Raw genomic sequence first — 23,570 nt, forward strand, 5'->3', positions numbered from 1 at the left:
CACCACTTCAAGCCTCCAATAAGCAAAGTTTTTTTATGTCAAAAGTATTCATATATTTAATAGGTTGATATAATCAACTTTATTTTAAGTTATTAAGAATTGGAAGGAGTCCTCCAAGGTTCAGTCCTAAATGCAACCCTATTTACCTTTAGGCTGAACAATATCACAAAAGTTATACTGCCTATACTAGAAATTTGTATGCATGCAGATGGTCTTTCCATCTCATGTGAGGCACAAGGCACCAACACAATTGAACATCAGCTTCAGCTATCCAAAAACAAAATAGAAATGTGCTGCGCAGAAGAAATAACGTATATAGAATATCTGCAAAAAAAAAAAAAAAGTCAGGAATGGTTGATATAAGACTGTGTAGTTCACATACACAGCAGTCAGTTTCTGTGAGTCTGCATGGAATAATGGGTTGGCATTGAAATCTTCCCGACTTTGAATATGGAATGATTGTGGGACCAAGATGTTCAGGTGCTGGCATCATGACAATAGCCAACTCACATTAAGTGCTCCCATTCTGTTGTGTTATGAGGTTACAATGACTAGCTCAGCAGTGGTTGAATGACCAGCCAAAGATCACATATGGGGAACAGCGTTATCTTTACCCATGGTGAACATCATGTCATGTCTCATAACACAGAGTGACACAGCACAATGACCCAGCTAACTACCTGGCACAATGTAGTAATGGCACAGCCAACATCTGCATGGGCTGTGTGCCAGACATTAGCTCATATAGGCTATAGTAGTCGATGGCTGTCATGGGAACCTCAGCATCCGTGCTGGACATCCACATGTGGAAATCTGTTGTCTGGTCTGATGAATCCCATTCCCAACTCCATCATGCTAATGGGCATATCCACATTTGGAGAAAATAGCATGAGGCCAAGGCACTTGAATGCATTGTTGGTGTTCAGTTGGTTGAAGGCAGCGATGTTATGGTTTGGGGATTGTTTTTGTGCATGCCTTGGGTCTTCTGATTACCGTTAATGAAGAGCTCAATGGGAACACCTACCTTTCTATTGTCAGTGACTAAGTACACCTTCTAGTATGCCCCTTCATGCAGTGTATCCAGATAACTCCAGCATCTATCAACAAGAGTGCACACCATTAGCCACAAGACCTGGCAGGTTGATAACTGGTTTCAGGAACTTGGAAAAATAAGAGTAGGAGACCGGCAGAATTACTTAACAAGTACATGTCACTGTTGAACAAAAGCCGAGAATTAGGGTTGAATTTGAAAGTGTCTGCAATTCTGCCCAGACACGATAGGAGGGAGTATATAATGAGAGCCTTGTCGATCAATTCGGCCCTGGAAAGATTGTGCAAGGCTCAAGGGGTAGAATTTTTTTCAGCCTGGACTGTACTTGTTAACAGGAGAGATTGCTTCTACAGGGATGGGATACACTTAAATAGAAAGGGTGCAAGAATATTTGCTGATGCTATCGAGGCAGTGTTAGATGGGTCGGAAAACTGCTAGCTTGGGGGGAGACAAAGACCAATAGATTGACAGTAGCCACTGGCAGAGGTGAAAGAGATTCTTGCACTGCTTCTATTAGAATGAGCAGAAGCCTGAAAAACAAGATGCATGATATTTCAGAGACTGCTGGGAGCCATTGGGGTACAAGTAAACACATGGGTTGTGTTAGGGTAGCTAAGAATAGAGACAGGTGCAGGTATACTTGCGTGTACACCAATGCTAGGAGTTTAGTAAATAAATTTGATGAATTTGAGGTATTGCTCAAAACATCAAAGGCAGATATTGTTGGGATATCAGAGACGTGGTGTCACACAGATATCAGGGATGCAGAACTGGAATTTGGGGAGTACAACGTCTACAGAAAGGATAGACAGGATAGGAAGGGGGGAGGGGTTATGCTATTAGTTAAGAAACACATAAAAACCAAGGAAGTGAAGCCAGTCGACATCGCTGGACAATGCAGTGTTGAGTCAGTTTGGTGTGACAAGCATTGGGAGATCAAAATTGAGAGTAGGAGTGTGCTATAGGCCTAATGACTCTGATGAGTATAATAAGAAACTGTAGAGTGAAGTAGAGTGGGCCAGTAAATCAGAGAGTCTTATAATGGGAGATTTTAATTTCCCAGATATTGACTGGAATTTGGGGGCTGGTCACTCACACACTAGCAGGGCTTTTGTGGATTTATTGGATGATTGTTTTCTACATCAGCATGTTCAGGAGGCAACTATAGGGAGTAATACTCTTGATCTGATTATCAGTAGTGATTCTTCATTCATTAAGAATCTGCATATAAAGGAACCACTAAGTGGCAGTGATCACAGTGTGCTGAAGTGGGATTTACTCAAAGAGGTAACTACCATTAGGGGTAAAGGGAAGGGTTATTGCTTCTGTAAAGGCGACTACGATGGACTGAGACAGTATTTAAATTCTATACAGTGGGACCAACTGATGATGTTACCAACAGCAAATTCAAAATGGGAAGCATTCAAAGAATTAATCTTGGAAGCTACTAGGCTTTACATACCAACTAAGAAATATTGTTCAAGGTTTAGGCCAAAATGGATGTCAGATGAACTAATGAGGCATATGGCAGAGAAGAAAAATGCATGGGATACTTACAAATTAACATATGACACAGAAGCCTATGATAGATACAAGTTGATATGCAACCAAGTTACAAAGGAGGTTAGGCAGGCGAAGGCAGATTACGAGAAATCCTTGGCAAGGGATGCAAAGAAAAACAGCGAAGAGTTCTTTACTTATGTAAACTCTAGAAGGAAGGGGATGAATCAGATTGGTCCACTTGATATTGATGGGTCAACTGTTGATGACCCTGCTCAGGTAGCTAACAAACTAAATGAATATTTTGCATCAACATTCACACATGAGGAGTTATTCAGCGAGGGGAATGCCAGAGGTGTATTCAACTCTAGCAGTAAGCTACAGAATCTTGAAATAACTGCGAGTAAAGTGGAGGAGAAACTGTTGAAGATAAACACAAGAAAGGCACCCGGGGTGGATGGGATCTATCCAGTTATATTAAAGGAGGCAGCAAAGGAAGTAAGCAAACCCTTAGCCATAATTATGAGAGCTTCCTTGGACTCAGGGGGAGGTACCCATAGACTGGAAATGTGCAAATGTGACCCCAATTGACAAAGGAGGATCAAAGGCTGACACAAGTAATTATAGACCTGTGAGCTTAACTTCTGTTCCAGGAAAATTAATGGAGGCACTGGTTAAAGAAGCACTGCAGGATCATTTAGACAAGACTTCAGTTATAGCTCGGACACAGCATGGTTTTGTTAAGGGGAAGTCTTGCCTGACCAATTTGATTGGATATTATGATGCAGTTACAAAAGAACTGGATGCAGGGAATAGCTTTGATATTATATACTTGGATCTTAGAAAGGCTTTTGATACTGTTGCACGTGGAAGACTGCTACACAAATTGGAGCAGTGTGACATTGGAGGCAAATTGCTGCTATGGATAAAGGGGTGGTTGAGGGGGAGAAGACAGAGAGTGGTAATCAATGGACACTGCTCATCGTGGACTAATGTTATTAGTGGAGTCCCTCAGGGCTCAGTGTTGGGTCCATTATTGTTTTCTGTATTTATAAATGATATTGATGATGGTATATAAAGCTTAATGTCCAAGTTTGCAGACGATACAAAGGTTGGCAGGGTTGTCAAGGACACTACTGACACTATGCTGCTGCAACAGGATCTGGAAAGGTTGAGCAGATGGGCTGAGAGGTGGCAAATGAAGGTTAACATTGACAAATGTAAAGTACTACACATGGGAAACAGCAACCCCAGAGCAACGTATCAACTCTGTGGTACTACACTGACAGTGGTAGAGAATGAAAGGGACTTGGCGGTGGTTGTGCAGGCAGATATGAAGTTCTCTGAGCAGTGCAGACGGGCTGCAAGAGTAGCTCATGGAGTATTGTCAATGATATACAGGAATTTTTCCAGCAGGGATAAGGAGGTGATTATTCCCTTGTATAAGGCAATGGTCAGGCCACACCTAGAGTACTGTATACAGGTCTGGAGGCCTCATTTCAAGAAGGATGTAGAGCTGCTGGAACGAGTACAGAGAAGGGCAACAAGATTAGTGAATGGAACAAAGGGGTGCTCTTACGAAGAAAGGCTTAAGTTTTGCAAATTACAGTGTCTGGAGCTAGGCACCAGCGAGGTGATCTGATATATACACCATTTCTCGAGAAACGTCTCTCAGAACATAAAAGGGCGATCCATTTGGCAGATGTAGAACACTCAGCTATCGCCGAGCATGTCTGGACAACCCGCCACGACATCGACCCACACCGCGATGTCGTGGTTGTGGACAGGTCCCACCATTACCTAAAGCGCACCTGGTTGGAATCGTTAAATATAAAATGCTCGGATGCCTCTTTGAACAGGAACAGTGGTTGCCAAGTTAACCCCATCACAGAGGCAGTAATCCATAGACAAACGCTGGCCACGTCACCACCATATGTCACAGCCACAAACATCAACAAACAATTAACCACGCGCCTCATGCACCATCCTGGCAGTGCACATCTCTATTCCAACTGCCATTCATGTATTCAATCTGAAGAAGGCTGCCTCCCAGCCGAAAGCTGATTAATTGTAATTCTAGTTTAGTTTGCTCTGAGAAACAAAATAAAATTTTTGTAATGAATCCAGAGCACGTAGGCCTTTTTTACTAAAATAAAGCTTGGAACATTTTTCGCCAAAATGCTACAATCGAGAACCTAATCAACTATAAACAGTTAGAAAGCTGAAGCACACCGAATTCGAAGAAAAGTAAAACAGGATGTGTGGATTCGATTCACTTCCACCATCTGCAGAAACACTGACCCCAGAATAATCTGGAGAAAAATCCGTATCCTTAGTGGAAAGTATCAACAAACTTCGGCCCCAATCCTGTCTTGGAAAGGAATGGATATATCTTCTCTGATTGATATTGCTGAGGCATTAGCTGAAACATTTGCTACCATTTCATCCCCAGACTCATTTAGATGCATAAAAACGTCTATGGAAAAGTATAAAATTAACTTCAATACAAACCAATCATATCCTTATAACCTTCCATTCACTATAACCGAACTCAGTGAAGTTCTCCAGATTTCTCAAAATAGTTCTGCTGGACCAGATGGCATTTATTACATAATGCTTCGCCACCTCAACTCCAACTCAAAATTTACGCTATTAAAATTTTACAACAGAATCTTTGAAGAGATTGTTTACCCTGATATATGGCATCAGTCAATAGTGGTACCCATAGCAAAACCTGGGAAAGATACTACCTCCCCTAACAGTTATCAACCTATATCTTTGACCAGCTGTTTAGGAAAGATAATAGAAAAGATGGTTCACAGGAGACTGGTCTGGATTATTGAGGCTCAAGACGCTATAACACCGCACCAATTTGGTTTCCGCTGTAACAGGTCTAAAACTGATGTCCACATTAAAGTAGAAGCTCACGCTCGAAATGCTTTTGTTAAAAAACAACACATGGTAATGATAACTTTCAATATTACCAAAGCATTTGACACCACCTGGAGATATGGAACCCTCCAAGACTTAAACAACCTTGGACTAAAAGGTAACCTGCCTCGTTTCATTCAGAATTTTCTCCATCTCAGGACCTTTCAAGTACGTTTCCAGAATGAGCTGTCCACAATTCTCACACAAGAATAAGGAATACCTCAAGGATCTGTTTTAAGCGGCACAATTTTTGCTTTACGAAATTTTTGCTTTGCATAACTCAAGACATCCCACCTACGGTCGGTGGAAACTTACATGTATGCAGATGATCTTTCTATTTCCTATCAATCATCAAGCATGGGTACCATTGAAAGACAACTACGATTAGCATTAACTAAAACTGAAACTTTGACAAAATGCAATGGCTATCGATTAACCGAGGGAAAAACTATAGCAATACACTTCTGTAAATTGTGATCGCTTCATCTGGAACCTGTATTAAAACTGATAGGCACAGAAATACCGATTACGGATCCGATAAGACTATTGGGTTTGATCTTAGACACCAAACTAAATTTTCACAAACATAAGACCTACCTACGAACTACATCCCTCCAGAAATTAAACACCCTTCATGCAGTATCCTCAACATCTTGGGGTGCTGACAGGCAGTCATTACTGAATTTATATTGTGCTCTAATCCGGTCACAATTAGATTATGGAGCTGTAATATATGCTTCAGCTGAAAAGAGCATCTTACGATCTCTGAACACCATCCAACACAGTGCTCTTCGATCTTCTCTAGGTGCCTTCAGAATCTCGCCAGTTCAGAGCTTGTATGTGGAAGCACATGACCCTCCACTTTATCTTAGAAGACAAAGCCTACTCTGCCAATATGCTGCCAAAATAAGAAGCTCACCATATCATCCTTGTTGGGTATACCTCAACCAACCTCTTTATACAACACTCTATGAATCCAAACCTAATGAACCCAGACCTGCTGGGATACATCTTCAAGAAATCACAGAGAAGTGGAAAATTGATCTCAACAAAATTGAAAGTGCAAATATGCCTTTACCTCCATGGGATAAAGTTGATATAGACACTGATCTATACTTCGCTCAGTGGTCAAAAAGCACCATTCCATCATTTAACATCCAACAGCTACATGCCAACCATACTTTGGAACTCACTGGAAAACTCATAATCTATACAGATGGCTCTAAATCGCACTCACATGTTGGTGCAGCAGCTGTTTTCTCTTCACATGTAGTTTCAAAGTCTCTTCCACTTGAGTACAGCATACTTTCTGCAGAATTACATGCCATCCAGCTTGCATTAAGTGAAATATGTCAGCAGTCATTAATTTATGTCCTAATATATTCTGATTCGCTCGGTGCTATCTCAGCCATACAGGATAAACATCATTCGTGTAATCCATCCTACAAGAAATTAACTTTCTAATCAAACTCTGTCGAAAAAAAACCATTCTGAAATAACCCTTTGCTGTGGATTTCACTTGGAATAGAAGACCATGAAAAAGCAGATAATGCAGCCAAACAAAATAATGATAGTACCATACACTGATTTCAGACCAATTATTATTAGAACTAGTGAAGACAAATGGGCCCAGATATGGAGAACTCAAACCAATAATAAACTGCGGGAAATAAAACCGAATCCAGAAATATGGAAAATCAAGTATCAGAAAAAGTCGCAGACAAGAAGTAATGCTTGCCAGACATTGGCCACATTCACCTCACGCATTATCTATTAGCTAATGAAAATTCCCTCTCTGTTTTCAATGCCAAGTTCAGCTTACGGTGAAACACATCCTATTAGAATGCCTGCACTTCAGAAATTCAAGGTTCCTTTGCTTCCAGAGTTTATGTAAAAATCGGAATCCACTTACTCTTCAACAGATATTAGACAACTCTGCAAATCTAGATGAACTGTTCAATTTTATTTGGCAAATCCAATTTGACAAACATCTGAAAAAATTGATTTTCATTAAAATAAAACATGAAAAGACACTTGAGTACAGCATACTTTCTGCAGAATTATATGCCATCCAGCTTGCATTAAGTGAAATATGTCAGCAATTCACGTTTGAAGAAGAGAAAGATATTCAAAATGGTAGACACTAAATATATAATTAGCCTTCAAAACATTTAAAAATCAGTATCTTCACTTCAGTTGTTATTTTCTGAATTCTATTAATAGAAACTTATTTGTAAAGATGGCTAAGATTTTACTTCCTTAGAATAAAACTCAGTGTCTGTGGACGGTAGTTACATTTTCAAGTAAATTCCACATCAATACACGTGATCACTGCTACCTAGTGGTTCTTTTATCTGCAGATTCTTAATGCATGAACAGTCACTGCTGATGGAAAAGGCTTTTGCAAAGGTTAGTGGTCTCAAAAATATGATTTAAAAACTAAATCAATTTAAAAACTAAATTACCAGATATTGAATGATGGTACAAACAACTAAATAGTATTTTCAAAGACACACATTTCAAAATCATAGCCAAACCCACAAAGAAACTATATGCAGCCCTTAATAATCACTCAGTCCAATCCTCTACCACATTCTAAATAAATGACAATGTATCTTGCAAGGATTGCAACTCTTCAAAACAGGGATCTACTTTCTGTACACTCACTACAAGAATGAAGAAACATTCAACATCTGTCCTTGTGTCCCACTCCTCTGCTTCAGAACTTGCATTCCATTTGATCTGTGAAGGTCACACCTTTCTATTTAACAAAGCAAAAATACTTAGCATCCAGCATGATTACAAAATTATTAATTGTTGAGACTAGAAATTAAATTACATCAAAATTCAGTCAATGTGCATTGCCCCTACCTCATCTCAGATTCATGGGCGCCTCCGTAGCCAGGTGGGAAGGAGCAGCAGTGCGTAGCACACGCTTCTTGATTAGACCGGGGTTTGAGCCTGTCACCACCAAATACGGAGGATGCGGAAAGGTCAGGGAACAACCACCGCATATCCCGGAGCAATATGGCCTTAGTTGCTAATGCTCCTAAAAACTAAATAAACAAACAATAAACAATCTCAGATTCATGGTCCTTCACATGCATGTGCCGAGATAGCAACTAATTTCCATGCTATAAATTCCGTCACACAACTCACGGTTTCACTTTCCTGTGATCATAACCTTAGCAATAGTTACGGCATGTGATGCAAGAAAGCAAGCTTACACAGAATCAGCAAAAAAAAAAAAAAAAAACCCTTCCCATTTCACCCATCCGGTCACTCCAAATGTTTGTCTAGTTCAGTCTTAAATTTATTTAAGCTGTCAACTTCCACAACAACAGATGGAAGTCTGTTCTGACAATCAGCTACCCGCTACCTAAAGGCAAAATTCCGCACATCTATTTTACAACTCTCTCCCCTCAATTTGAAACTATGCCCCCTTAGGTTCTTAATCTGAGCAAGCGGAAGTATCCTGTCAGTATTCAGCCTGCTCAAACCATTCAAAGCATTATACACCTCAACCAGATCACCTCATAGGTGCCTAGTCTCCAGATGCAGAACTTAAGCCTTTCTTCGTATGTACACCACTTTGTTCCTCTTACCAATATTGTTACCCTTCTCTGTACTTGTTCTAGCAACTCTACATCCTTCCTAAAATGAGGCCTCCAGACTTGTACACAGTACTCAAGGTGAGGCCTGACCCATTGTCTTATGCAAAGGGATAATCACCTCCTCGTCCCTGCTAGCAAAATTTCTATATGTCATTGACAAAACTTCGTATCTGTCATTTTCTGAGCAGTGCAGAGCAGCCTGTCTGCACTGCTCAGAAAACTTCATATCTGACTGCACAATTATCCCCAGGTCTTTTTAATTCTCCACCTCCATGAGTGTAGTACCACATGGTATGTTTCTCTTGGGTTACTGCTACCCGTATGCAGTACTTTGCATTTGTCAATGTTAAACTTCAATTGCCACTTTTCAGCCCATCTGCCTAACTTTCCTAGATCCTGTTGCAGTAGCATACTGTCTTCAATGTCATTAACAACCCAGCCAATCCCCCTCGACGTGGGCACCTGTACGTGGTGAGGGGACCTCCCAGTGACGCTGCTGGACTTCCAGACTAGCATCACTGGGATCCAACGCCCACAGCCCAGGTTCCAGGCTTACATCAATGGAATCCGGTGTGTTTGCCATGCGCTGCGACCAGTGGAAATTCGGAAAGGGGGATGCTGGTGGTTGAGGGGCCGAGCTTCAATACACCACTTTGGCCCCTGCTTCGACAAGACAGGTGGTCCTGGAAGGCCCGGCTAGGATCAATCGGCTAGTAGGCTCGCCTGCGAGGGTCAACCGTGTCAATGCCACGCCCCTACCCTCATGGTCCGAGGGACAGGATTCAGGCTGGCGGCGGTGCGGGTATAGTGTCTGGGTAGCCCTGGCGTCCCACTCCCGAGTGCATTTATTGCATGCCGGGTAGTGGGCGTCCCTTTGGGCTCCGTGGTGGGTGGGGGAGCCCAGGCACTGAACAATTAAAAAAACTATGAATCCTGATAAACTCATTTCTTCAGGGGCCCCAACCCGGTCCCTATCTGCAAACATTGACGAAGACACAGGTAGTATTATTAGTACAAAGAGGCAGCGAACTGAAGTACCATCAGGGCCTATTCCAAGGTTCCTAATTATACACTCCACTGGTGAAAAACCGATTGGTAAAATGTCGCCCTTTTTTATTCAAAAAGGGTTAGATGGGTTAGCAGGTTCTCCCAAATCAGTTAAGAGGCTCCGTTCTGGAGACCTCTTAATTGAAACTAAAAATGACAGGCAATCCGAACATCTACTCCGAACAACATCAATCGGAGGAATACCTATAACAGTGACACCACACAGAACACTCAATTCATCGAGAGGTGTCATTTCGGAGTGGGACCTTCTCGACGTGACCGAGGAGGAAATCTGCTCCGAGTTAAAACCCCAGGGAGTAATTGCCGTCAAGAGAATTACTGCACGAAGGGATGGAAAAATTGTTAAAACCAGGAGCGTTATCCTGACTTTTAACACTCCTAAACCTCCTGACGAGATTAAAGCTGGATACATCAACTGTTCAGTGCGTCCATACGTTCCGAACCCTTTACGGTGTTTTAAATGCCAGAAGTATGGACATTTTAAAATGGCCTGCCGTGGAGTCCTTGCATGCGCTCGATGCGGTGCAAAGGACCACGAAACAACAGCATGTTCAGCCATAAAACTCACCTGTATTAACTGTGAAGGCGAACACCCGGCCTACTCACGAGCATGCCAGAGGTGGAAAGAAGAAAAAGAAATTCAACGGCTGAAGGCAGAGCTAAATATATCATACCAGGAGGCAAGGAAATCGGTCAAACCCCTGAATATCAACAAACCTACCTACGCCCAGAAGGTAGCAGGGAGATATTCCGTTGGAACTCAGACGGACATGACCATTCCTCCAAAGGAGTCTTTCACTCCCATCGCGCGGTATCTCTTAAGTTCTCAAAAACCTGCACAAAAGGACCAATCAGCTGCCACTCCTATATCGGTACCTCCTAATGCTCCACAAGTAACAAAGATAATTATGAAAGAAAAGAATAAGAAAGGGGAAGTCCCCCCTAGTACCCAAGAAAAGATGGATGTGCAGCAGAAGGAGGTACCCGAAGATTCAGTTTTGGAACTCTTTGCGGAGGAGGAAATGGATACGGGACAGCGTCCATTCTTCCCCAAAAAAGACAAATCCAAAACTGATAAAAGTAAGCCCTCAGCACCTCGGAAGCCGCCTGATGGACCCACCAAGCCAAAATAATGGCCAAATTCCTACAATGGAATTGGCGTGGATTCCGGCGAAATATTGATGACATCAAGGCCCTCCTGCAAAAGCACGAGCCAGTTTGCTTTTGCTTGCAGGAGACATATCTAAAGGCAAATGATGATCCCACCATGCACAACATCACAGTTTTTCGAAAGGATAGAATTGCGGATGGCTCTGTACATGGGGGAGTGGCTATCCTTGTGGGTAACCAGACCCCAGTGCAGCCCTTGCTAATTACAACCAGCATGGAGGCTGTTGCAATTCGCCTTTCAGTGGGATTTTTATTAACTGTGTGCTCCATTTATTTGCCACCTGGGACTGACATCTCCCAGGCAGACCTTGATGATCTTCTAACGCAGCTGCCTCCCCCTTTCTTACTTCTCAGGGATTTTAACGGACATAACACCCTGTGGGGTAGTGCTAACATCAATGGAAGGGGACGAGTCATAGAGCGTATGCTCAATGACAATGACCTTTCCCTTCTAAATACTGGAACAAACACCTTCTTCCACATGCCTACCCATACTTTTTCTGCCATTGATCTCTCTATCTGCTCCCCTTCTCTACTCCCTTCACTCACCTGGGAAGTGGAGGAGAATCCATACGGAAGTGATCACTTCCCTGTGATAACCTTGTTACACAGTGGGAGACCATGTCTTCCCTTCAGGTTACCACGGTGGAAGATTGATCAGGCTGACTGGACTGCCTTCCAACATCAGGCAAATTTTGATCTTAGCACAGTCAGTCAGGAGCCTATAAGTACATCACAGAAAATATCTGTGATGCTGCGAATGCTGTTCCAAAAACATCTGCCCGGTTTCCACCATTTCCCAAACCTTGGTGGAATTCACAATGCACAGCAGCCAAAAAGGCTCAAAACAAAGCGTGGGGGATATTCCGCCGATATCCTACCACGACCAACCTTATAGCCTTTAAACGTGCATGAGCCAAAGCACGCTACATCCGCCGTCAGAGTCAAAAGGAATCGTGGATCCGTTTTACATCATCTATTAACCAGTCTACCAACTCTAAGGTAGTCTGGGAAAAAATCCGGAAAATGAAGGGTAAATACACAGCACACCCCTCACCAGTCCTTGAATATAATGGATGTACTATTGCAGACTCTACTGCAATAGCCAATGCTCTTGGGGGAAACATTTTCTAACTTCTCTGCAATGTCATCTTACTCCCCAGAGTTTCTGGTCTTAAAGTGCAAGACTGAAAATCAGGCCCTTAAGTTCACATTGAAGGGTTTCTACCCATATAATGGGCCATTTACTATCCACGAGCTAAAAACAGCACTTGCCCGTACAAAGGCTACCGCTGTTGGACCAGACAACATCCATTATGAAATGATCAAACATCTTTCACCAGAATCCATGGACTGTTTGCTTTTCATGTATAACAGAATCTTCCTTGAAGAGCACTTTCCGGATACCTGGCGCAAGGCAACTATACTTGCTTTTGCTAAGCCGGGAAAGGATCCTAAATGTCCAAAAAACTATCGTCCTATTGCTCTGACCAGCTGTCTGTGCAAAATATTGGAGAGAATGGTCAATGCTCGTCTCTTATGGTATTTAGAATCAAACGACCTTCTCTCCCTCTTTCAGTGCGGCTTCTGAAGAAACAGGTCCACACTGGACCACTTAATTAGACTGGAAACATCAATCCGTGATGCTTTCCTAAAAAGAGAACACTTGGTGTCCATCTTCTTTGACATGGAAAAAGCGTACGACACAACTTGGAGATTTGGTATTTTAAAAGACCTTTACAATCTCGGTCTGAGAGGCCACCTTCCCATTTTTATTAAAAAATTTTTATCCTGCCGTTATTTCCAAGTTCGTGTAGGACCCTCCCTTTCGCGGCCTTTTTGCCAAGAGGAGGGGGTACCACAAGGATCTGTCTTAAGTGTTACACTTTTTGCCATTAAAATAAATTCTATTTCTGAACAACTTCCTCCAACTATAAACAGTGCACTCTATGTCGATGACTTCAGCATATTCTCTCAATCATGCAATATGAGGGTTATTGAGAGACAACTGCAACAAGCTATTGACCGTGTTAACACCTGGGCCATGGCCAATGGCTTCAGGTTCTCACCGGAGAAGACCGTTTGCGTCCATTTTTTTCGCAAACGTAACCTCCACCCCGAGCCTGAATTACGACTTGGACAAAGCACCATTCCAGTTGTATCAGAGGCGAAATTCCTGGGATTCATTTTTGACAAAAAGTTGACATTTGTTCAACACATTCGTCAGCTACGTACAAAGTGTACTAGAGGGCTTAACATCCTCCGCTCTCTCTCTCTCTCTCTTCTACCTCTTGGGGTGCAGACTGACGCACTCTACTACGTCTGTACCATGCACTTGTACGCTCAAAATTAGATTATGGGTCTCAGGTGTACGCATCTGCCAGAAATAGCGCTGTTCGTTGGCTTGACCCCATTCGTATCGCTACTGGTGCATTCAGAACATCACCTGTCCAAAGTCTGTATGTCGAAGCAAATGAACCATCCTTGTCGCTTCGACGAATGCAGTTGTCTCTACAATATGCCTTCAAGCTGAAGTCCCTGCCAGATCATCCCACATGGACATCTGTGTTCGAGCCACGATGGGAAAATCTTTATAACACATGACGAACCGCCAATCGCCCATTTGGCATTCGTGTTCAAGAGCTACTCAATGAGCTTAACATCTCGGTAGACAAGGTTGCTCGATCACCAAAGGAGCCACTTCCACTCTGGCATGCACAAACACCAGCATGTGACTTCTCGCTCAAACTTGCGACGAAGTCTAATACTCCAGCCTCTGTCTACCTGCAGCTCTATTCACAACACCGTGCAGAACATTCTGACTTCCTGCCAGTTTACACAGACGGCTCGAAGTCAGAATCGTATGTGGGATCTGCTGCTGTCTTTCCAAATAATACCATATCAGAGCAGATACCCCTTGACTGCAGCATTTATACTGCAGAGCTGCATGCCATAGAGTTAGCTCTAGATCACATAAGAAAACACCGTTACCAACGGTGTATTATATATGCCGACTCAATGAGTGCACTACAGGCTTTATCAGCGATGTCACATACTAATCATCCAACCCTGTCCCGAATCCAGCAGATAATATACAGCCTCTATGTAAGTGGATTCGATATCCGCTTCTGCTGGATCCCCAGTCACATCGGGATTAGAGGAAATGATTTGGCTGACACTGCAGCCAAATCGACAGCCCTGACGGATAATCTTGACCTGTTAGTCCCCTATACAGACTACAGGCAAGTGATCCGTAATAATTTACAATCTCAGTGGCAATATTCGTGGCATCAACTGATTACTACAAACAAACTCTGTCGAATTAAGCCTGTGATTCATCCTTGGTGGTCCAGCTTACGCAGGGATCGCAAAGAGGAAGTTGTTCTTGCTCGGCTCCGCATAGGACATTGTCATATTACACACTCTTTTTTGCTGAGGGCTGATGACCCTCCTATGTGCGAGCAGTGCGACACCATTTTATCCGTTGAACATATTTTATGTAACTGTACCAGTTTTAGAAATGCTCGTTATACCACTTTTAACCATCTGACTGAGCCGTATACACTCAGTCAGATTTTATCCGACAATGACCATGTGTCTGCTATTTTTAGTTTCCTAAAAACAGTAAACCTTTTTACTCATATTTAAAATAAAAAAAAAAATCTTATTATTTTAAGATTTATTATTGTTACTTGTTTCCAAATATTTGTCTTTTACAGTTTATAATTGTTTTATACCCTGACTTAGTGACCTAATTCATTAGGTCACTGAATGTTTTACTAATTTTTTTGACAAAATTTTGGCGCATTATAGCCTAAGTTGCTGATGCGCCAATAAAACTCAACTAACTAACTAACTAACCAACCCAGCCAACCTTTGTATATTCTGCAAACTTGAACATTAAGCCTGATATATCTTCATTGATATCATTGATAAATACACAAAACAACAATGGGCCCAGCACCGAATGCTGTGGGGAACTCCAGTAATAACATTAGTCCATGTAGCGTAGTGTACATTTATTACCGCTCTCTGCCATCTCTCACTCAACTATCTCATTATCCATTGCAGCAACTTGCCCTTAATGCCATACTTCTCCAATTTGCACAGCAGTCTTCCATGTGTAACAATATCAAAAGCTTTCCTGAAGTCCAAATATATGATATCAAAATTATTTTTTACATCCAGTTCCTTTGTGACCAGTTGAAAAACCCCATCCGCTTCAGTGACGTAACAAAATTCTTTTAATTATTTAATGTTTCAGTGGATTCTTAATGTTTTTGTTATGTTTTTAAAGTGTTTAAAGGATGGACTCTTTGTTTAAATTGGTTTCAAAGCATTTAAATTGTTTTTAAAGTACGGACTTATTGTCTTCTCGCACTCAAAGATTTGAGATGGTGATTAGATGTAATTTTGAGGTTGGATTTGGAGTCCATGGGACACCAATTCCATGGTGCATTGGATCAATGATTCTGTCTAAGAGTGTAACGAATTAATGTAAAGTATTTGCATAGTTAATTCAACAACGAAGAGTATCAGCAAAAAGTGTTCTACAAGACATTATAAGGTAATTCCTCCTTTTCTTAACTAAATCTATTAAAAAAAAATAATTATTGCCCAAAAGGCATTTCTAATGGACTGACCCTTGTACACAGTGGGTTGATGTAGTTTAGAATTTTTACTCATTCTAAAATGTGCATTTCAGTCTATCACTGATTTGTGTGATGTTACAGTAGCCGATTGCAGTTTGAAATGACATTGTAACTCTGGGGGTCAAGTTCTAGATGTTGACAAAATATTTTTTTAATATTTATAAGGTCAGGGTCAGTTGTAATTTGTGTCATCCATTTGGGCTCATTCTACTAAGTGATTTTAACCTAGTTTCAGAAGTTGAAATTTGTGTGATTACTAGATCTCAAAGCTACACACTCATATATTATAAGGCATTAGTAGAGGCATATGATCCAAGAAAGCAAGTTTATACAGCATCAACCAAAAAAAATCCCATTTCACCCATTTATTTAAGTTATCAACTTCCACAACAGCCAACAGATTGAAGTTTGTTCCAGGAATCAACCGTCCACTGGCTAAAAACAAATTTCTGCACATCTAATCTACAGCTGTCTTTCCTTGATTTGAATTTTTGACAAAACGTTGACATCAGAAGTTTTGAAACAGTAATCTGACCAAGGAAAGAAAGAGAAGAAATCTTGCAGGTCATCCCATTTTGCATTCTTGTAATGCCAAACAACAAGAGGTTGGGAATAGCCATGAGAGAAAGGCTCCATTCGAGAAGAGACAATCACCAAGTTGTGATCTGAATTGCCTAAAGGACTTCTCACTTCAACCGTGCACTTAGAAGGGTTGTTCATGAGAAAAGGTTCGAGCATGTTGGCGCTATGGTCAGGATTGTCCAATATTATGGTAGGAAAATGGACAATCTGTGCAGGGTCATTAGTAATTGTAAAAGCCTCAGCATTTTGCATCTACATTCACACACGAGGAGTTATTAAGGTTTGAAAATGGCAGAAGGTTATCAAATTGTAGCAGGGTGAACGGACACAGGTACCACCTTTGAAGGTATCATACAGCAAATAATTTGGGCAACTGAGATGAGCAGTGGTTGAATCAACCGATAACTGAGATTCTGTCAGACAAAATACATGGGGTTTGGCAGACTGCAAGTGGAAATGGACATAGTTGAAATTAGAACTGAGACCATGCATATTTGTGAAATGGACTAGGAAGTGTTTGCAGATAAGCTTATTCTTTTAGTTTGATAATTCATGGTGTATTAAATAGTAAGAAAAGTGAGGGGGGACATGCTGTATGAAGTAATGAAATTTTTGGATATGGCGTACACATATTAAGAATATACCCAGATCCTTGACATAACGTGGCCTCGACAATGCATCCCACATACACACTACTTGGACTCCATCCAGTCACTATCTGGCAGAGTAGAGGTAGCATAGACTAGCTGATCTGGAAGCCTCCTAGGGAGTTACCAATAGGTTCGATCTGGTGTACTAACTAGGGCGGGCCTGCCAACGCTGTTTTAGAGCTGTACCCTCGAAATGTAAGGAAGATTGGATCTCGTCTTGATGTTCATCATAACCTCAAAGTCATCAGTCATACTGCATGATTGAGGAGATGGGGAAGGGTTGACCGGAACTTAGCTCTGGTGACTAAACATGGGTTACACCACTTCAAGCCTCCAATAAGCAAAGTGGTGGTATTGCACAGATTGATGAGAGTCATCTACCACCTTGTATTGCCTGGTACAGAGGTGCTGCATTCCTCAATGTAGTGTGGGAGCCACACCTCGATCCCTGCTCACGTTGGTCCACACCTGGGGGTTATACCCAGGATTACTATTATTATCGTGAAGGGGCAATGTCAGCCGAATATCAGTTCCATCAGGATCCTAGACTCCCAGGTAGCAAAGTACAGTTTGTCTGGCATATCTGAGAGAATGTCTGCGACAACCTCAAGGATGCACACACACACACACACACACACACACACACACACACACACACACACACACACACGCGCGCGCGCGCGTGTGTGTGTGTGTGTTAAATTGAATTTACTGCCCACTAAATACAAAATAATTATACACAATTAAATATAAACAAAATGTGGCCATACTCCCTCACAGTGACTTAGAATATTTACAACTTACATTAAATCAAATCAGATCTTCAAGTCTAGTGAGTCTCTCAATAGATCTCATATGCAAACTATTTGCTATAGATTTACATGAAATAAAACCAAATTTAACAATTATCCATTTTAACAATTCATGAGAGAGAAACACACAAGGATGGTATGGCCTTCAAATTTTGGTGAAGTTTTGCTATTCTGCAACAATCCTGTGCTTGCACCTTCATGATTGTGGGACTGAAAGGCTTGAAACACTGTACCCAGTATACTAGGAGTATTGTATCCACATTCCACAGGAATGCCACCCCTCTTTGGCAATAAGCAATACTAGAATGGCAGATGACTCATCATCTGGTGCAATACCACTAATTTGCTTACCTGAGACTTGATGGGGTGAAACCCACATTTAGTCAGTCTCTTCAGCAAAGCTCTTGCAACCCCCCGCTAATACTGCATGGCTAAAGAGACTAGTTATGATGTGCAGTATGTCAAAATTCAGTATTTCATACCCAGATCCTTGACATAACGTGTCAAGGGTATGGCTCTAATATTTCAAGGGTATGGCTCTAAAACAGTTTTTGCAGGCAAGTTGCTAGATAGTCCACTAGACCATACCTATTGGTAAATCTTTTGGGGGTGTGGGGGGGGATCTGGATTGGCTGTTGTATAATCTAAATATTAAAAGTATATTTATCCAAAGGCAAATTTCTGCACATCTATTCTACAATTGTCTTTCCTCAATTTGAATTTATGTCCCCTCAGGTAAGTAATCTGAGCAAGAGGAACAATCCCATCAATATTGAGCTTGCTGAAACTATTCATGGCCCTATACACCTCAATTATATAACCTTCCAGGTGCCTTGTCTCCAGGTGCTGCAATTTGCAGAACTTGAGACTTTTTTTTGGTAACAGCATGATAACCCTTTGTTACACTCACCTATCTTGTTGCCCTTCTCTGTACTTGTTCCAGAAGGCACCTCCGTAGCCAGGTGGGAAGGAGCAGCAGTGCGTAGCACACGCTTCTGGATTAGACCGGGGTTCGAGCCCGTCACCACCAAATACGGAGGATGCGGAAAGGTCAGAGAATGACCACCGCATTTCCCGGAGCAATATGGCCTTAGTTGCTAATGCTCCTAAAAACAACAACAACAACAACTTGTTCCAGCAGCTCTACATCCTTCTTAAATGGTCAGGCCATTGCCTTATCCAACCTAATCACCTCCTTATCCCTGCTAGCAAAATTCCTGTACATCATTAGCATTAATAGAGGCATTTGATGCAAGAATGCAAGCTTATGCAGCATTAGCTTAAAAAAAAAAAACACATCCACTTCACCCCTCTGTTTGTTCGAAATACCTGTCCAGCTGAGCCTTGAACTTATTTAGGCTATCAACTTCCACGACAAGGGATGGATCATTGACAAGGCACCACGAGCTACTCTTGCATCTTGTCTGTACTGTTCAGAAAACTGCCTGATTACCCCCAGGTCCTTTTCATTCTCCACTTCCCTGAGTGTAGTACCACCCAGTTGCTACGTTATTCTAGGGTTACTGCTACCCATATGCAGTACTTTACATTTGTCAATGTTAAGCTTCAGTTGCCACCTTTCAGCCCATCAGCTCAACTTTTCCACATCCTGTTGCAGTAGTGTACTATCATTACTGTCGTTGATAACTCTGCTAACCTTCATATTATCTCCAAACTTAGACATTAACCATGATATACCTTCATCAATATCATTGATAAATATAAAAAACAACAATGGGCCTAACACTGAACTCTGAGGGACACCACTAATAACATTAGTCCATGTACAGCAGTATCCACTGATTACTACTCTCTGTCTTCTCCCACTCAACTATCCTTTTATCCATTGTAGCCACTTGCCCTTAATGCCATACTGCCCCAATTTGTACAGTAGTCTTTCATGTGCAACAGTATCAAAAGCTTTCCTAAAATCCAAGTACAGTCTGTCCTCGTATAGCACGATAGTTGCGTTCCTAGAAACCCTCGTGCAATGCAAAATCGTGCAATATAAACAACAGGCCCTATGGGAAAAATGGGGTTAGGTTCCGACCACCCAAGATTGAACACACATTTGTAACCAAAACATTACCAAACACAATAAATAATCGTAATAAAATACTTACGCATTTTATTACGACTATTACGTAATAAAATATTGCTGATGCTTTTACTTCTGTCATAAGCAAACTTGTTTTTTGTTTGATTTTCTATCCAAACAGATGACAGGCGTTCCATCTCTTCCAATTCTTTGTCTTAATCTAATGGATTTTAATTACACTTTGAGTTGTTTCCGCTATGAAAGTTGTTTTTATTTTCTCTGCATTCTTTCTAATTCTCGGCATTGCCTTATTTAGGTCTGTAGTACGTGCAATATCACGTGGTCTTTCATTTCGCTCAAAGCGTTTTACAATTTCATATTTTTTCTCTGTCGACAGAGGCGGACTGGCCATAAGCCTTACCGGGGAAACCCCGGTGGGCTGGGGGCCGGTGTGATTTTGGCCATAAACCATAGTATGAGGCCACTATAAATTTTCCCGGGTAAGAATTTTTGATCCAGTCCACCTCTGTTTATCGATATTGCTTTTCTTTTTCTCTCTGAATCTGCAGTATCTTCACCAAGACGCTTCCTTTTCACACCTTTTAAGTATTTTACTCATTTTTAGGGAATAAAGCACAATTAAAAACGAGGAGGCACGCTTGATACACATAAACAAAGCTGCGCGTGTGTAGCAACTGATAAACATCACCGTAAAGGCTGAGATACACTATTAACACCTCACACTTTACTAAAGCACATTTCTAGGGGTTACTACCATAAAACAATAAAAACAATTTCCAATTGCGTTTCTGCTAGTGGAATCTGTTATAAACTGGTAGTAAACTTGATCTAATTGCATTTGCGATTATACCGATAGCTGGAATTGTGTTGGTTTTTACGTTATTATGGTGAAATGTGTTTCCCCCTTCACTGATATAAAAAAAACATAAATATATTTTCAGAATCTTCTCCTCATTCCTATCTTGTTGCGTTCGGTTGGGGTTCGACTGCCATTTCTTGTAAACACAAAGGCGAATCGTGCATAAGCGAATTCGGTTCGTATTATATAAGATATCGTTCCCCTATTTATAAATCGTGTATGATCGAATTCGTGTAGTGTAAACACGTGTTATACGAGGACTGACTGTATATAATATCAAAATTATTTTTTGCATCCAGTTCCTTTGTGACCACATCATAGTATCCAATCAATTTTGTCAGACAAGACTTCCCCCCTCCCAACAAACCCATGCTGTGTCTGAACTATAAGTGCAGTCTTGTATAGATGATCCTGCTTTGCTTCTTTAACCAGTGACTCCATTATTTTCCTTGGAACAGAAGTTAAACTGACAGGTCTGTAATTACTCTTGTCACCCTTTGATCCCCTTTTGTGAATTGGGAACACAATGTCACATCTCCAGTCCATGGAGACCTCCATGAGTCCAAGGAAGCTTTCATAATTATGGCTAAGGGTTTGCTCACTTCCTTTGCTGCTTCCTTTAATATAAATTGATAGCTCCCATCCACCCCAAGTGCCTTTCTTATGCTCAATTTCTCCTCTACCTTGCTCTCTGTTATTATAAAATCTTTTAGCTCCCTGCCAGAGTTTGATAAGCTTCTGGCCTCCACCTCCCTGCAGACTTCCTCATGTGTGAACGTAGATGCAAAATACACATTCAGTATGTCAGCTACCTCAGCAAGTTCACTAATAGTCAAACCATTGTTATAGAAGCTACTACTTTTATATCCGGTGTTTCCATTATTTTGTTCAACCCCACTACGTACGCTAATGTGACTAAAAAGTCATTGTCATTGAACTGTCATTGGTTGTATATAACATTTTGGTATGCCATAATGTTCGTGGTTTGTCCGCTAGAGGTGGCCTAAAGAAGGCAGTTGTTGTTATTATTAGCTATATGGTTCAAGGAAGCCTGAGGCATTTGCTGCACCAGCCAAAAAAAAAATTTCTGAGTTACTCTCTGAGAGAGAGAGAGAGAGAGAGAGAGAGAGAGAGAGAGAGAGAGAGAGAGAGAGAGAACGAGTGAGTCAGTCAGAAGTAGAAGGGAATCATCAAGAAAGAGAAGAATGATAATATCCAGCTCAGGACCCTGGGTGTGCCAAACCTGTACTCACCATATGTAAGCCCTATCATAACCACCCTAATATATTTTATCAGTTTATAATCCTTGATTTTATTATGTTTTATGTTCCAGTATTTTAGCACACCCTTCTGTGAGTTTTGCTAGAAAATGGCTATTTTAGTAACACTGTTTTGTTTTAGCTAATAATATCTTAACATTACACCCAACAATTAATACTTTTATTCTCAATATCCCTTAAAAAATCAAATTAATTGAAAATTTTTAAATTTATATTTAAAATTTTAAATTTATTATTATAGGTTATTTTTTTATATATATATATATATATTTCATAAATATAATTTCTCTTAAAATAGCTACAATCCCGATCTCAGTTCTGATCCTTACGGTGAAGATGGATGCTTGTGGTCTTTTAATTATTTTTTCTATAACAAGAGATTAAAAAGAATTGTTTTCTTCACCTGCAGAGCTATCAGGTATGAAACTGAGTAATTAAGAAACAAATTAATAATTGGAGTAGCTACAGATTACTTAATAAAATTACTTAAAAAAAGATTACTTAATAATGATGGATTACTTGATAAAATTTTCTGATGCCCCTTAATAGAATATGCCGATTATTGCAGTTAAAATCTTTTTGTTCAAATTTGTTGTCTTTACAAAAATAATGGATGTCAAGCTTGTTGATACCAAAAACTAAGTATATGTATCCACATTCCACATGTACGGAAAACAAAACTTAAAGCCAAACTGAATAAGTTTTATGTGAATGTCAGGGTAATGGATTCTCTTAGATTTGGCATAAAAAGGCAGTTCTATCACTCACAGCCAAACTTGCCAAATAGCAGTTAGCATTAGCATTAGTAGAGGCATATGATGCAAGAAAGCAAGCTTATGCAGCATCAGTCAGAAAAAAAAAACTGCTCCCATTTCAACCCTCCATTTGTTCCAAATACCTGTCCAGCTCAGCCTTAAATTTATTTAGGCTATCAACTTCCACAACAAAGGATGGAAGTCTGTTCCACCAACCAATCACCTGCTGGCTAAAGGCAAACTTCCACACATCTGTCCTACATCTGTCTTTCCTCAATTTGAATTTATGCCTTCTCAAATGATTATTCTGAGGAAGAGGAAGAATTCCATCAGCATTGAGCATGCCAAAACCATTCAAGGCTTCATCCATTTTCAATCCACTGCAGGATGAAGGCCTCTCCAGCAACTTTCCAGTTCCTTCTGTTTTGAACACTGGCCATACATTTACTACCCACAAACTCATGAATTTCATCTATCCATCTCTGCCTTTGTCTTCCAGGATTTCTTCTAGCTCCTCTTGGGTACCATTCTGTTATCTTTTTTTAGTCCATCTGCCATCATGTCTTCGAGCTGTGTCCTGCCCAAGA

General features: G+C 41.0%; 1 protein-coding gene across 1 annotated transcript in view; it reads left to right on the forward strand.

Moving 5' to 3' along the window:
• Window positions 1-23,570, forward strand: part of Maf1 (repressor of RNA polymerase III transcription Maf1) — a 296,764-nt gene that overhangs the window by 178,467 nt on the left and 94,727 nt on the right. Inside the window, exon 5 of the mRNA XM_090382929.1 lies at window positions 22,527-22,646. Within this exon, the coding sequence (XP_090239055.1) occupies window positions 22,527-22,646 (120 nt within the window). The remainder of the gene's footprint in view (window positions 1-22,526; window positions 22,647-23,570) is intronic.

Source organism: Mastigoproctus giganteus, chromosome 10 (assembly GCF_048544385.1).
Source record: "Mastigoproctus giganteus isolate SK-2022 chromosome 10, ASM4854438v1, whole genome shotgun sequence".
Lineage (NCBI taxonomy): Eukaryota > Metazoa > Arthropoda > Arachnida > Uropygi > Thelyphonidae > Mastigoproctus > Mastigoproctus giganteus.